Source organism: Pelobates fuscus, chromosome 2, assembly GCF_036172605.1.
Source record: "Pelobates fuscus isolate aPelFus1 chromosome 2, aPelFus1.pri, whole genome shotgun sequence".
NCBI lineage: Eukaryota > Metazoa > Chordata > Amphibia > Anura > Pelobatidae > Pelobates > Pelobates fuscus.
This window is the reverse complement of record NC_086318.1, coordinates 185,245,066-185,258,601: the sequence shown is the minus strand read 5'-3', so window position 1 is coordinate 185,258,601 and position 13,536 is coordinate 185,245,066. Positions and strand designations below refer to the sequence as shown.

The following is a 13,536-nucleotide window of genomic DNA, read 5'->3' as shown; positions in this document are numbered from 1 at the left end:
CCACTTTCCCATAAGGGGTTAGCCCAGGTTAAGGCCTTTCCTGTTAATTGGTTCATCAGATAGCCAATTTTCGATCTATCTGTTGGGAATGAACCTGGGGAGGCCTCAAAGTGGTATTCAATTTGGTTTAAGAAACCTCTGAATTCCTTGGAATCACCTCCATAGCGAGGGGGCGGTGACAAGGTTATGGACGGTGGTTTATGTGGTACGGGAACCACTATAGGTGGCGGAACCACAGGTGGTACCGGAGGAACCTCTAAATAGGCAGTCCTCTGGAGCAAGGTCTGAAATGCCTGGGCAAATTGGTCTAACCTGTGGTCCATATCCTCCACCCTACTCTCACATGCGATCATATGCTTGCATAGTTCTGCAGGATCCATGGCCATGTCGTAATGTCACAACTAGTAATGTGGTCCAGCACGCAGAACTTATGTAAACATATACATAAGTAAGAAAAGGAAAATAATAGGATAGAGCGTAAACCGGACCTTAGAATGGCCGGACTAATACGCTAGAGACAGAGAATGGTCAAAGGGAAAGCCGAGGTCAAGGAAGCCAGAAAATACTCAATACCGATAAAACAAGCCAAGTCAGGGAAACCAGAGATCAGAATAACCAGGGAAACGCCAAGGATCAGGATACCAGGAAATCAGAAACACAGAATCAGCACTCTCAGGAAACCAGGAAACTGAAACCACGACATGGCAAAGTAATGGGGAAAGCTAGGGGTTTAAATACCCCTCTCTAGGCTATGATTGGTCAGAGGGCGACCTCTGACCCCAAAACGTGCGTGTGCGTTGACGTCGTGACGTCACGCACACGTTGGTATAATTCTCGGGGGCGGGGCTAGCAATAGACGCGACCACGCGGTCGGCGCCATCTTGGATCTGGGCGCGATGCCCGGAAGAACTACGTGCGCGGTTCCCGGCTCGCCGACGAGCAGGTAAGCTCGTGTAGTCGGAGCGGTCGTGCCGGTCGGGCACGACCGTGAGGCTCGGCGGGCTGGTGACCGCAACACTTTGACATAAATGGACATTGTACGCAATGATAAAATGAGTTGACCTTGTTCCATTAAAATAATAGGTTAAGGAATAAAACAGTGGGCACTAGGGAATTGAAAACATGGCAAAATGTTGTCATGCCTTCTTGTTTCCCACTGTTTCTCTATGATGGACCTACATTATGAAGAGCAAAATTAAATATATGAATAAGAAAATGCTGGATGATAGGTAGTGTAATGTACGGAGTGCTTTCACAAAATGTGTTGCGTCCACACCAGGTACAAATGAAGATAATGGTTTATAATTTCTGCATACTATAATGGTAAAGTCAAGGGGTGGTTCCTCAAATGAGACAGTGAATTAAGATTACTGCAATGGTATGCCCAGTTCACTATATCTAAATCAATTTACACATTTTAGAAGTTTGATGATCCAAGTATTAGAAAGGGTTTTTCATAGTTTGTACATTTGCAAACAGGAAAAAAAAAAAATAAACAGGAAAATAAATAAATAATAGAAATGTCAGTTTTAAAGCTCATCTGTCTCTTTTCAGTATTTATGAAATACTGAATAAGACTGAATTGGAATATCACTAAACTTCTAATGGAATCTAAAGATAAAGATTCAGGAAAGCGTATAAATTAAACTGTTAGGAGGTTTCCATCCCCCCCTCTCCCCATGACTCCTCTCCTGCAACTGTCAAAATAACCTACTTAGTCCTCAGTGAAAACTTTTCTAGCAACCTATTTCGTTACCCCCACTTTTACCCTTTGTGTCACTATACCCCACTCTCTCTAGCATGTAAGCTCATTGAGCAGGGCCCTCAACCCCTCTGTTCCTGTGCGTCCACTTGTCTGGTTACAATTAATTTTCTTTTAGTCCACCTATTGTACAGCACAAATTTGCTGGGGCTATATATAAATAATAATATAATAATAATAATAAGATATAATCTTTATGAAATACTGACTAAGACTGTGTTGGAATGTCACTGAAATTCCAATGCAATCCAAAGATAAGTCTGATGTTGACAAAAGGAGGAGCTCCTCTGTTAACTGTGGTCCAATCCCTGCATCCTTCACAAATGATGGCTGTGTGATTCAGTGTTGTACTCTTGCACATACACGAGAGTATAGCACTGACATGGATCCTGGCAGCTGAAGTGTCAGGAGCTGAAGAGACATTAAGATTGCAGCGGTCGCAAGAGAGAACCGTAGGCAAGTAAAATAAAAGTGAAAAGCTTATCTGGCCTACTGGAATCTAGAAAACTAAAGGAACCTTAGAAAAGGTAACTAAAAGCACCTAGTGCTCACAATCAGATTTAACTAAATAGTAAATTATTACGTAAATAGGCCTCATTACTTACTGACAGTAATGTGGGCATTGTTAAGCATAGTATGACCCTCAAACATACACTCTAAGCAGCTTATTGACCAAGGAGTCTTTGGGTGCAGTCCTTTTAATATTTGTACCATTTGCACCTTGTAATTCTGACCGCCTAAGAAAGTCTATGTTTTGAAGATAACCTTGGAAATATGTACCATTAGCAGAAAAAAACATTTGAAAAATATAATATAGGGTTTTTTGCTACCTCTTTTTTTTAGGAATCAGACATTACTAATCTAGTTCCTGAACAACCACAACAGCAGGTAGTGGAGTTCACTGTCACGTTGAAAGATCAAGGATATACAGCTGAATTGAGTGATCCTGAGTCTCCTCAATACCAAGAACTAGCTTCTAATTTTCAACAGCAGGTCAGTAGTCATTTCTATTTATCTAATTTATTATCCGTACTGTGTTACTGAGATGACAGGAAACAGGAAATTATTAAAATGTTCACATTATCATCAATACCGTTTTTCAATGTTGACTGAATGTGAGAGGAATTCAATTGACTTTAATTGAGTTTAATAAAAGAGAAAAATAAAATGTTGATGATGTAATAAATGAAGATCCATTGTATAGAAGTGTTTCTGTAAAGTAATCTCAAAATAAATATTTTTTTGTGATATGTTTCACAGACTGGTACATGACTTTCTGTCATTTAATAAATCACATTTCTAATTTACAAGAAATATATGGTAGTTACAGGGTTATAACAGTAAACAGCATTGATTGATTGCCCAACCCGATACCATTCAATTCAAGCCTACTCACTTATTTATTTTGAATTTAAAGTACATTTTTCAAATATATAGAGAACTGTGTATTATGTGAGAGTAATGCCATAAGTGTTAAGGCACTATAGGGGTTAATGTTTAGTGTTTGTGTAGAGGTTAGTGTGCAGTGTAGGGGTTAAAGTTTAGTGAGAGTGTAGTTAATTTGCTGTTTTGTGTGACAAGGTAGTGCAGGGGTAAAGCGGCTCTGCCACCTTCTCGGGTCTTTGCTTATTTTGCAAAGACCTTAGATGGTGACTGCTCCACTTGAATGCTGTTGGCAATGGGTGCAGGGTAGTTGCAGAAGAAGTTAGGTTTTATTTACCTGAGTTTGTCCCGCAAGAGTGCCACCATTTTATTCCTTAAGGTCCTCTTCATTTTCTAATGCTTCATCTGCCCAGATGCATTGTCAAGCCCTTAGCCTCCTCGATAGACATCAGTGTTGTATCTTTTGCATGTGTAAGAATACAACACTAATGTATATGAGGATCCTGCAAGAGGCTAAGGCCTTGACAAGGCTTGACAAAAGCTCTGTCTTTTGTCAAGCATAAGAAATATACATAAGACAAAGTAGTCCCTACATTTTTTATGATAGCATTTGATTGGATTGAAATTCAGTGAAATTCCAACACAGTCTGTAGAAGCATTACATAAAGAGTTTATCTTTACTAAATGGTCATTTTTGGAGGCTGGCCAAGAGCTTTTACAGGATTACTTTACTGTAAGGGCAGCATTGGGTATTTATACAGAGATTAATGAGAACTACTGCCATGGGCAGCACCTATTTCAGTGTCTGTTTATTATTATGGAGACAACTGCACAGATAACATCCATGTAGTGTAGGATTCTAAAACACAATATAATATATATACATTTGTTAAAATAGTATCATTTAAAATACATTTTACCTTGTCATGTACACATGACACCAGCAAGAAAACTTGTAACAAACATGTAATGTGGTTAGATTAGCATAAATCTAATCATTGTTTTTATGAATATATATGGTTATTTATTTTTCAAAATTGAATCACATGCACATTATTACATGCATCACTGTGAAAGCTACAGTATGCAAACATAAAAATCCATTAACAAACCAATTCTGGATGCAGGATACATTATGGATGTTCTCCTTACCTGGACATAAGCAATATACTTCTACTGGATATATGTCCGCCACTTAGCAATGCTTTCAAGAGGGCCGAGCAATCCATTACAAGGCATGGAAATGGGAAACAATTAAGTACAAAAAAAAAAGGAAAAATGAGAACATTAACCCCTTAACTTCCATTTTTTAGTAGTACACATTTATTGTAAACATGAAATTGTACGTAAGGTGAAATCACAAGCAACAATCGTTTGAGTAGATTGCTGCTTGAGATAAAAAATAAAATTAATTTCAGAAATATTGAGAACTATACTCATCTTATATTGCTCATCTGACAGAGTCTGACATCTTATCAGTGAAGCAGAAATACAACTTCTGTCACAGAGGACTAAACATATTAATATATATTAACAAACAATATTAAAACTGCAGTGTAACCAGCTCTCCCCTTCTCCAGCCAAAAAACATGCACATAAATGGAGTTGATTAATTTAATAATTGAACTTTGCCTACATGAAAACATCTAAAATAAAAACATATATTCATATTTGACAACTGGACATATTTCTGTATGTAGTGTATTGTGTTTGAATCTGTGAGTATAAAGAGTGTATGCAGATGTTTAAATGCATACAGGATTAAAACATTTTTAGAACTGGTTAGGGTTAAGGTTTGAAATGAGTAAACATTAGAGTTAGATTGCATAGGATATTTAGAGTTAAGATGATTAAAAGCTTGAGGGTGGTTACAGCTGTGTTTCGGATTATTGAGTAGAGTGTGGTTAGATTTAGAATAAGGGTACATTGAGTGTTTGCTTTAATACTAGATTTAAAGGAACACTATTAGGTCAGTAACACAAACATGTATTCCTGATCCTATAGTGCTAAAACCACAATCTAGAACCCCATGGCCACCCCTTGCCCCCTAAATATAACAACATTTTACCTAAACCTTTATTGCATTCTGCTGCTGCTGGCTATGCCCCTAGTCTGCCTGCTTGGCTGACATCACAAATCTAATCACAATATTTTCCCATAGGAAAGCATTGGATTGGCTGAGACGGCCAAGGAGGCAGATCAGGGGCAGAGTAAGCACAGCCCTGGCCAATCAGCATCCCCTTAGAGAGATGCATGGAATCAATGCATCTCTATGAGGAAAGTTCAGTGTCTCCATGAAGAAGGTGGGAACACTCAATGTTGGTGCTGCACAGTGTGCAGTGTGCAGCACTGCCCCAGGAAACACTACTAGTAGCCAGCCATCTGAGGCGTGGTGAGTGGAGGTATCCCTAGGCTGTAATGTAAACACTGCATTTTCGCTGAAAAAATTGTGTTTACTGCAAAAACCTGAAGGGAATGATTCTACTCATGTGAACAAATAGAATAAGCTGTAGTTGTTCTGCTGATTATATTGTCCCTTTAACTTATCTTGAAAACAAGTTTTTCTTCAGGTATAGGGTCTAGTTGCTAAAATTTGTGACTAGGAAAAGAGTTTGTTTGGATTTTGAGATGGGTTAAATTTAGGAATAGGGAAAATGGTATTTAGGTTATGCTGTGTTTGAAGGGCTGTTTGCAAAGTACTCAAATCCAGTTTGCTGTAATCCAGAAACTCCCCTTTAATTGATTGTAGAGCCACATGTGCTATTACATAGTGTGCACCACTCAGTGCTGTCCTATGATATACAGTGTGAATCACTCAGTAATGTCACTGCTCCTCCTGCATTTCCTGTATGAGATGCTGTTAGTGAGCAGATTCCTTCCACTTCCTGTCCAGCCTCATACACAGACACTGGAGGAATTTGGACAGCATTGAGTTTTACAACCTCTTTAACAGTTCTTGCAGCTTTGCTATCCAGAATAGGAGGCTGAGTGGACAACAGAGGACACTGACCAAGTCACCAAGAACATATCTCTCCTAATCAACTGTGTGGGAGGATGGTGCTTGTTAAATTGAATATGTGGCGGTTTCATGTGTTTGATGGTGAGACTGTATGTAGGTTTGCCCACATGTGAAAGGGGCTGTATGTTGTGTACAATGTCTGCATGTGTGTGGAAGAAAGTGTTTGCCATATAGTGTTTATAAATAAGGACTATAGTGTGTGTTTCTGTGTGTGGATATGGGTTGTAGTGTATGAATATAATGGCTGTAGTGTATGTGCCTAGAGACTGTAATGTAGTGTGTGTTTGCATACTGTAGTATTTGTGTGTGTTAGTATAGAAACAGTACAGACCAATTGTAATGCTCCTTCCTGTAAGGCATTACAGAAATCTCTCTCTCAGATAAAGGGCTAATCTCCTGTGCTCTCAGCCTACCATTGGCTTCCGACTTGGACTGCTGTGGACAGGATTTTGAAGTGGGTCCCTGGAAGTGCTTGATTTTTTTTAATCAACTGCTCTAAAAAAAGGTTTGACAGAGTATCAAGGAAGACACCCAGGCTCATTTTGCTGTGAGATCTACTAAAATGTAATGTATGTTACAAAGCACTAAATACAAAAATAAAAAACGTTTACAGTAAATATCATTATATAGCATCTGTACTTTTGTAAACAGCTACAATTATCAACAATAGGCTTGAATATAAACTAATTATAACACTGAGTTGAATGTTTATTCATTTTGTGTTCCTCCTACCCACGCACTATGGAAAAACTCCTATGCATTATTCACACTTTTATTAATTATGATAAAAGTCCTCATCACCTCCATACAGTGCTTATACAAATTCAGGGCAGCCTTGGCCATTCACATTGTGCAAGAAACCTCATTTTAGTTTTTTTTAATTTTCTTTTCCCACACATATCCTGGGAGAACAAGATGCAGACTGCGCGATGATTTAATTTGCAAAATTAATTTAACAAGGAAACTGATAGAAATTGTAGATGCGTGAATTTTTCAGTAAAAATGAAACAGAATAATAAAATAAATAAATAAATGCCATCGCAATGTAAATTCGGGCCTGCTTCTAAAGAAATATATAGTTAGAATGGAACTTAAGGCCTAGTTGTTATGCTGCTGCCGATTTTAGGGTCTACTAAAATATTCATTGAATGATAATTGTCCTCGTAAGATAATCCCAAAGTCCCATGAGTTCTCATTTGTGAACAGAGCCTATTATCATTTTGCATCTGCCTCTTACATTGTAATCAATGCTAAAACTTTAAAGCTGACGTCGCATGAAAACTATTGACCTTAAGAAATATGGTAATATTTACCATAACGTCTAATACTTACTTTGTGTTCATTTTTGTCTTTTTCCAAAATGTGAATTTTTAATGACATTCAACCCGAGTTCATTAGTGAGCATCTGTGATTTGCAATTTTCTCAAAAAACATTTGCATATTAGAGAGTAGGATTTGTACTAATGTTTCTATTCCTTCATCCTTAGCAGAATTTTAAACAATTCTGTATTTTGCTTACATTACATTTCTCGTGAGAAAATATTATGTGTAATAGTTTGCAAAGTGTGCACAAACCTTAGATTTTTTATCACAAAACTTAATGGAAAACTCACGGGATATATTGACTTCATACTGCTAATAAATGCATAACATATCTTGTACGGATAACTTTTAAACTGAATAATTTTTAATGTAGTTAACTTTACAGAAACATTACATTATTAAAAAGGAATAAAAATTTGGTGCTCACAATTTTAAACAATCTGTGGTTTTGTGAAGATATTTTAGTTTTAAAAAAAGTTGTATTTGCATTAATTATCTTATCTGCTTAGAAAAAATATATATATAAGTAGGCCCATGTCCTACTTTGTATTGGTTAGTTATTTTTAAATTATTATATTATTATTATTATTATTATTATTAAAAACAGAACCCTGAGATGAACCCTAAGTGACACCCATTGACCATCCTGTCTTAACCACATTAATAATGTTTAAACTCCAATTTACCACAATTAGGTGTGAATTTGGCCAACCTGGAATTTAATAATAAACTAAGAACACTATGGTATGGAATTTGTGCAGGATATAATTTCAAAGGAAGAAAATTACTTAACTAAAGAATTGCTATTCTATAGCATGGAATAAAACTAGGTGAAGTTTAAAGAAGCAGTGATACTTCTCCTTAAAATGCAATCTTCTAACTAGAGAATGACATAGAACAGGGAATAAATGTCTAAAAATAAATGTGTATCTTTTTTTGTTTCCCTACTTTGTATTCCTCAGATCATCTATTTTCTCCCAAGCTACTTCTTTTGCTGCTGAAGACATTCTTTGTTTTTTACTGCTGATAATTTAAAAGTTACAACTTTGGTTGTTATGCATAGAAAGTAGAGAACAAATAAAATTAACTGGAATAGTTCCATGGTATATTTAAGATGCTACCTAAGCAATCTGTACATTATCTACTCCTCTCCCCATCTCAATATTGATAGCTTGTGTGCTGCACCATGTATCAATGGAATAACTATGGCTCCAGTGGGTAATATAACATTTGGAATGGCCAACAGTGATTGCTAAAGAGCATAATAGTTGATTTTAAGTATTGAGTTAAAAGTAATCTATTGATAGCCAATTACAATCCCTGAAATATCAGAATGGAATAATCAGTATGTAGCTAAAAGGACACTCTGGGAACATACCAAGCACCAAAAAAGTGCACTTGATTTTGACCACATAGTTACATAGCTGAAAAGACACTTGCGTCCATCAAGTTCAGCCTTCCTCACATTTGTTTTTTGCTGTTGATCCAAAAGAAGGCAAAAAAACCCCAGTTTGAAGCACTTCCAATTTTGCAACAAGGTAGGAAAAATCCTTCTTGACCCCAGAATGGCAGTCAGATTTATCCTTGGATCAAGCAGTTATTACCCTACATTGAAAGATTATATCCTTGCATATTCTGTTTTTGCAAGTATGCATCTAGTAGCTGTTTGAACATCTATTTGGACTCTGATAAAACCACTTCTTCCGGCAGAGAATTCCACATCCTTATTGTCCTTACAGTAAAAACCCTTTCCTTTGCCTTAGACAAAATCTTCTTTCTTCCAGTCTAAACGCATGACCTCAAGTCCTATGTAAAGTCCGGTTTGTGAATAGATTTCCACACAATGGTTTGTATTGGCCCCGAATATATTTGTATAATGTTATCATATCCCCTCTCAGGCGACGTTTTTCTAAACTAAATAGGTTTAAATTTGTTACCTTTCTTCATAGTAGATATGTTCCATTCCTTTTATTAATTTTGTAGCCCGCCTCTGCACTTTTTCTAGTGCCATAATATCCTTCTTTAGAACAGGTGCCCAAAATTGGACAGCATATTCAATATGTGGTCATACCAGTGATTTATAAAGAGGCAAAATTATATTCTCATCCAGAGAATGAATGCCCTTTTTCATGCATGACAATACCTTGCTGGCCTTAGCCACTGCTTCATGCATTAATTTCTTCCACATTCAAATTTCTTCTGATTTGCCCCCAAAAAAGCAGCATTCCGCATTGTAACACTGCCTGCCCCTAAACCCCACTTCCACTTTTCACAAAGTAACTTCCTTGTTAGTTAAACTCTAGTCATGTATTCAGTTTAGCCAATTGGAGATTAGTGTGAGATGAGTTGCTGACAAAACTCCTCACCACAGTCAGTCACTGTCCTCTTATTATGTGATGCTTTTCCCCTTGGCACAGCATTGATACTATACAGACAAGAGGACAGTGATTGGCTGTAGGATGGAGTCAGGTCAGCAGTTTGGCTCACACTAAATTCTTATTGGCTAAGCTACACAGTGTTTGACCTACCAATCAGAAAGATGTTTTGTGAAAACTGCAGGCATAGCTAAGCTATTCAAGAAACTCTAATGATCTTTAACTCTATGTCATATAATAAGGTAAATAAGGAAAAAATCACAAGCTCTTCTAATACATTTATCTCCGACTAACGTTGTAACTCTTAGGTCATTATATCACTTTGATTGACGTCTGAATATGTATCTGGGTATACAATTATGCTCTTTAGTGTGTAGGATGACAATTATTATCTTAAATATAGTATAGTACTCAATCAAAATGTACTTGAGCAGCTAGTCAAGATATCTCTTGACTTAGGAGAATTGCAGGGGTAAATTGATGGTGCTGCCTGAGGTATTGTATCTTTTTCATACAATTCCTCTTTAATTTCCAGTAAAAACGCTGAAGATTATACAGCAGGTACTAAATAAATATGTGTATACTTCAAAAACATTCAGGGTTAAACAATTCCCAACCATGGTAATTACTATCGGGCCCCGGTTTTAGTAAATGCCATTGAAGGGTTGAAAAATATTTTTCTTTCTACAAAGCCCTTCAAGGACACTTTGTCTTGTAAATAGCCTTAGCCAGCAGATTATATTCTGCTACTGTGTTCTTAAAAGATCCTTTTGTTAGTAGGTTAACGCTAGCTCTGACCAGGTTACTGCTACGTAAGCTTTGTAGATAAGAAAATAAATAAACATGCAATTTAGCATTTACGCCATAATGGCAAGGCCCCTCATTATGATAATATTTTTCTTTATTATGACTGCACAAACATCTCAACCTGTTATGTACACTCCTTAATCATGCATAACACGTATTGCTTAATTATGCACTGTAACGGACCGTTTCACTTACAAGAGGATAAAACCCAGTTTAGGCGATAATCCCCTTTACAGATGCACAGGCAGCTACTGCAAACACCATTCTCCCGACTGGAGACACACGAACACTGAATCCGAGAAACCTTTTAAATTCTCCCAAGCATATGAATGCTGTAGACCATTGAATAGGAACCATACGAATAGGCTTGTACTCCTAGCAGTCAACTGGAACAGCATGCAATAAATCCTTCCCCCCAATAATGAGACGACACATCACTTTGAGGGTAAAACAGGAACTCTGGACTGGCTCATCCAGCCTGGCTTTTATTTCCATCTCACACATACAGGCCACACCCAGGGGGAGGCATAAAATAACCAATGACATAGATGTTACCTCCCACACATCCCCTCCCCTTAGTGTGACACATAATCCCATTATGCATACAGTGTAAAATATACTTTTACACAACTTTCCTAACTTTAAAACCATACATCACATTCACATAAAAATACACATCCACAATCAATCCATTCAGGGGAACAACATATTAAAAAATGGCATGAATCCGACCAGGGGTTTAAAAGTTACTAAAAGTATCTTTTGTCCCTCCTGGCTGGCAGAAACACATCCCCACAATGCACCCTGGTTTCCTCCCTTCTGCCCTGGAGTTAATTGGAGAAGTAATCCAATTATCCAGGACTAGAGGCAGACTCCATTAACCACATGGTTGCAAAACGACATAAAACACTTTAAAATACATAAAGTCACATTTACACATAACACACAGACATTTCACCTATCCCCAGATAGCTGGGATCTGCGCGCACAAAACTACCAAATAGCGCGCAGATCCTACTCACACAGTACAATTGCCATGGAGCTAAAATCTTTCCCATAGTCTTTCATTATATGAATAGGCTCCATGGTATGGCTATCTGGGGTAACACATTCCCATAAAGTCTGGTCCATAGTCCAAAGGCAAGAGGCGGGCAATCAGCCCCCTCCAAGGACACGCGGCGAGGTCGGTTTCGCCACATGCACACCTCTTGCTTTGTTCTAATAAACTGGTACACCATGAACCTCCATCTTTTCTAGTGTCTCTGTTCATGGAGTACTGCCTAAGCCTTGGGTGGAGAACTTTGGCTGATAGAACTATAAGTTAGTTCTTGTGCTCACCAAGGAACATAGTTACACAGTTACATATTACATAGTTACATAGCTGAAAAGAGACTTGCGTCTATCAAGTTCAGCCTTCCTCCCAAAAGAAGGCAAAAAGCCCAGTCTGAAGCACTTCCAATTTTGCAGCAAACTAGGAAAAAAATCATTCCTGACTCCAAAATGGCAGTCAGCTATCTCCTTGGATCAAGCAGCTATTACCCCACTAATTAGAAATTATATCCCTGTATGTTATGTTGGAAGTATTTATCCAATTGCTGTTTAAACATCTGTATGGCCTCTGATAAAACCACCTCTTCAGGTAGAGAATTCCATATCCTTATTGCTCCTACTGTTAAAAAACCTTTTCTTTGCCTTAGATTAAATCTCATTTCTTCGAGCCTAAATGCATGACCTTGTGTCCTATGTATAGCCCTGTTTATGAATAGATTTCCAGATAATGGTTTGTACTGGTCCCAAATATATTTGTATAATGTTATCATATCCCCTCTCAGGCGATGTTTTTCTAAACTAAATAGGTTTCAATTTGTTAACCTTTCTTCATAGCTGATATGTTCCATTGCTTTTATTAATTTTGTAGCCCGCCTCTGCACTTTTTATAGTGCCATGATATCCTTCTTTAGAACAGGTGCCCAAAATTGCACAGCATATTCAAGGTGGCAACATTATATTTTCATCCTGAGAATGTATGCCCCTATTTATACATGACAAAACCTTACTGGCATTAGTAACTGCAGACATTGCATATTGCTGCCTATTTTGTTGTCTATAACAATTCCCAAATCCTTCTCGTGTGTGGTTACCCCTAATTCACTACTATCTAGGGTGTAAGTTGCTTGTGCATTCTTGACCCCGTAGTGCATAACTTTGCATTTCTCTATATTAGATTTAATCTGCCATTTTAGTGCCCAGTCCCCCAAGCTATCTAAATCCTTATGCAGAAAAGCAATATCCTGCTCACATTTTATTACTTTACAAAGGTTTAAGTCATCTGCAAACACTAGAACATGGCTTTCAATGCCTATTTCAAGATCATTTATTAATACCGTATATACTCGAGTATAAGCCGACCCGAATATAAGCCGAGGCCCCTAATTTTACCCCAAAAAACTGGGAAAACTTATTGACTCGAGTATAAGACTAGGGAGGGAAATGCAGCAGCTACTGGTAAATTTCTAAATAAAATTAGATCCTAAAAAAATTATATTAATTGAATATTTATTTACAGTGTGTGTATATAATGAATGCAGTGCGTGTATGAGTGCAGTGCGTGTATGAGTGCAGTGCGTGTATTAGTGCAGTGTGTGTGTATGAGTGCAGTGTGTGTGCGTATATATTAATTGAATATGTATTTCCAGTGTGTGTATATAATGAATGCAGTGTGTGTGTGTATGAGTGCAGTGTGTATGAGTGCAGTGTGTGTGAGTGCAGTGTGTGTATGAATGCAGTGTGTGTGAGTGCAGTGTGTGTATGAATGCAGTGTGTGTATGAATGCAGTGTGTGTATGAATGCAGTGTGTGTGAGTGCAG

At 37.5% G+C, this 13,536-nt stretch overlaps 1 protein-coding gene across 2 annotated transcripts in view; it reads left to right on the top strand.

The window, feature by feature from the left end:
- The window catches only part of IMPG1 (interphotoreceptor matrix proteoglycan 1), a 500,344-nt gene that overhangs the window by 145,834 nt on the left and 340,974 nt on the right, over positions 1–13,536 (top strand). For both annotated transcript variants that reach the window (XM_063443013.1, XM_063443012.1), the window contains exon 7: positions 2,606–2,755. In XM_063443013.1, the coding sequence (XP_063299083.1) occupies positions 2,606–2,755 (150 nt within the window). The remainder of the gene's footprint in view (positions 1–2,605; positions 2,756–13,536) is intronic.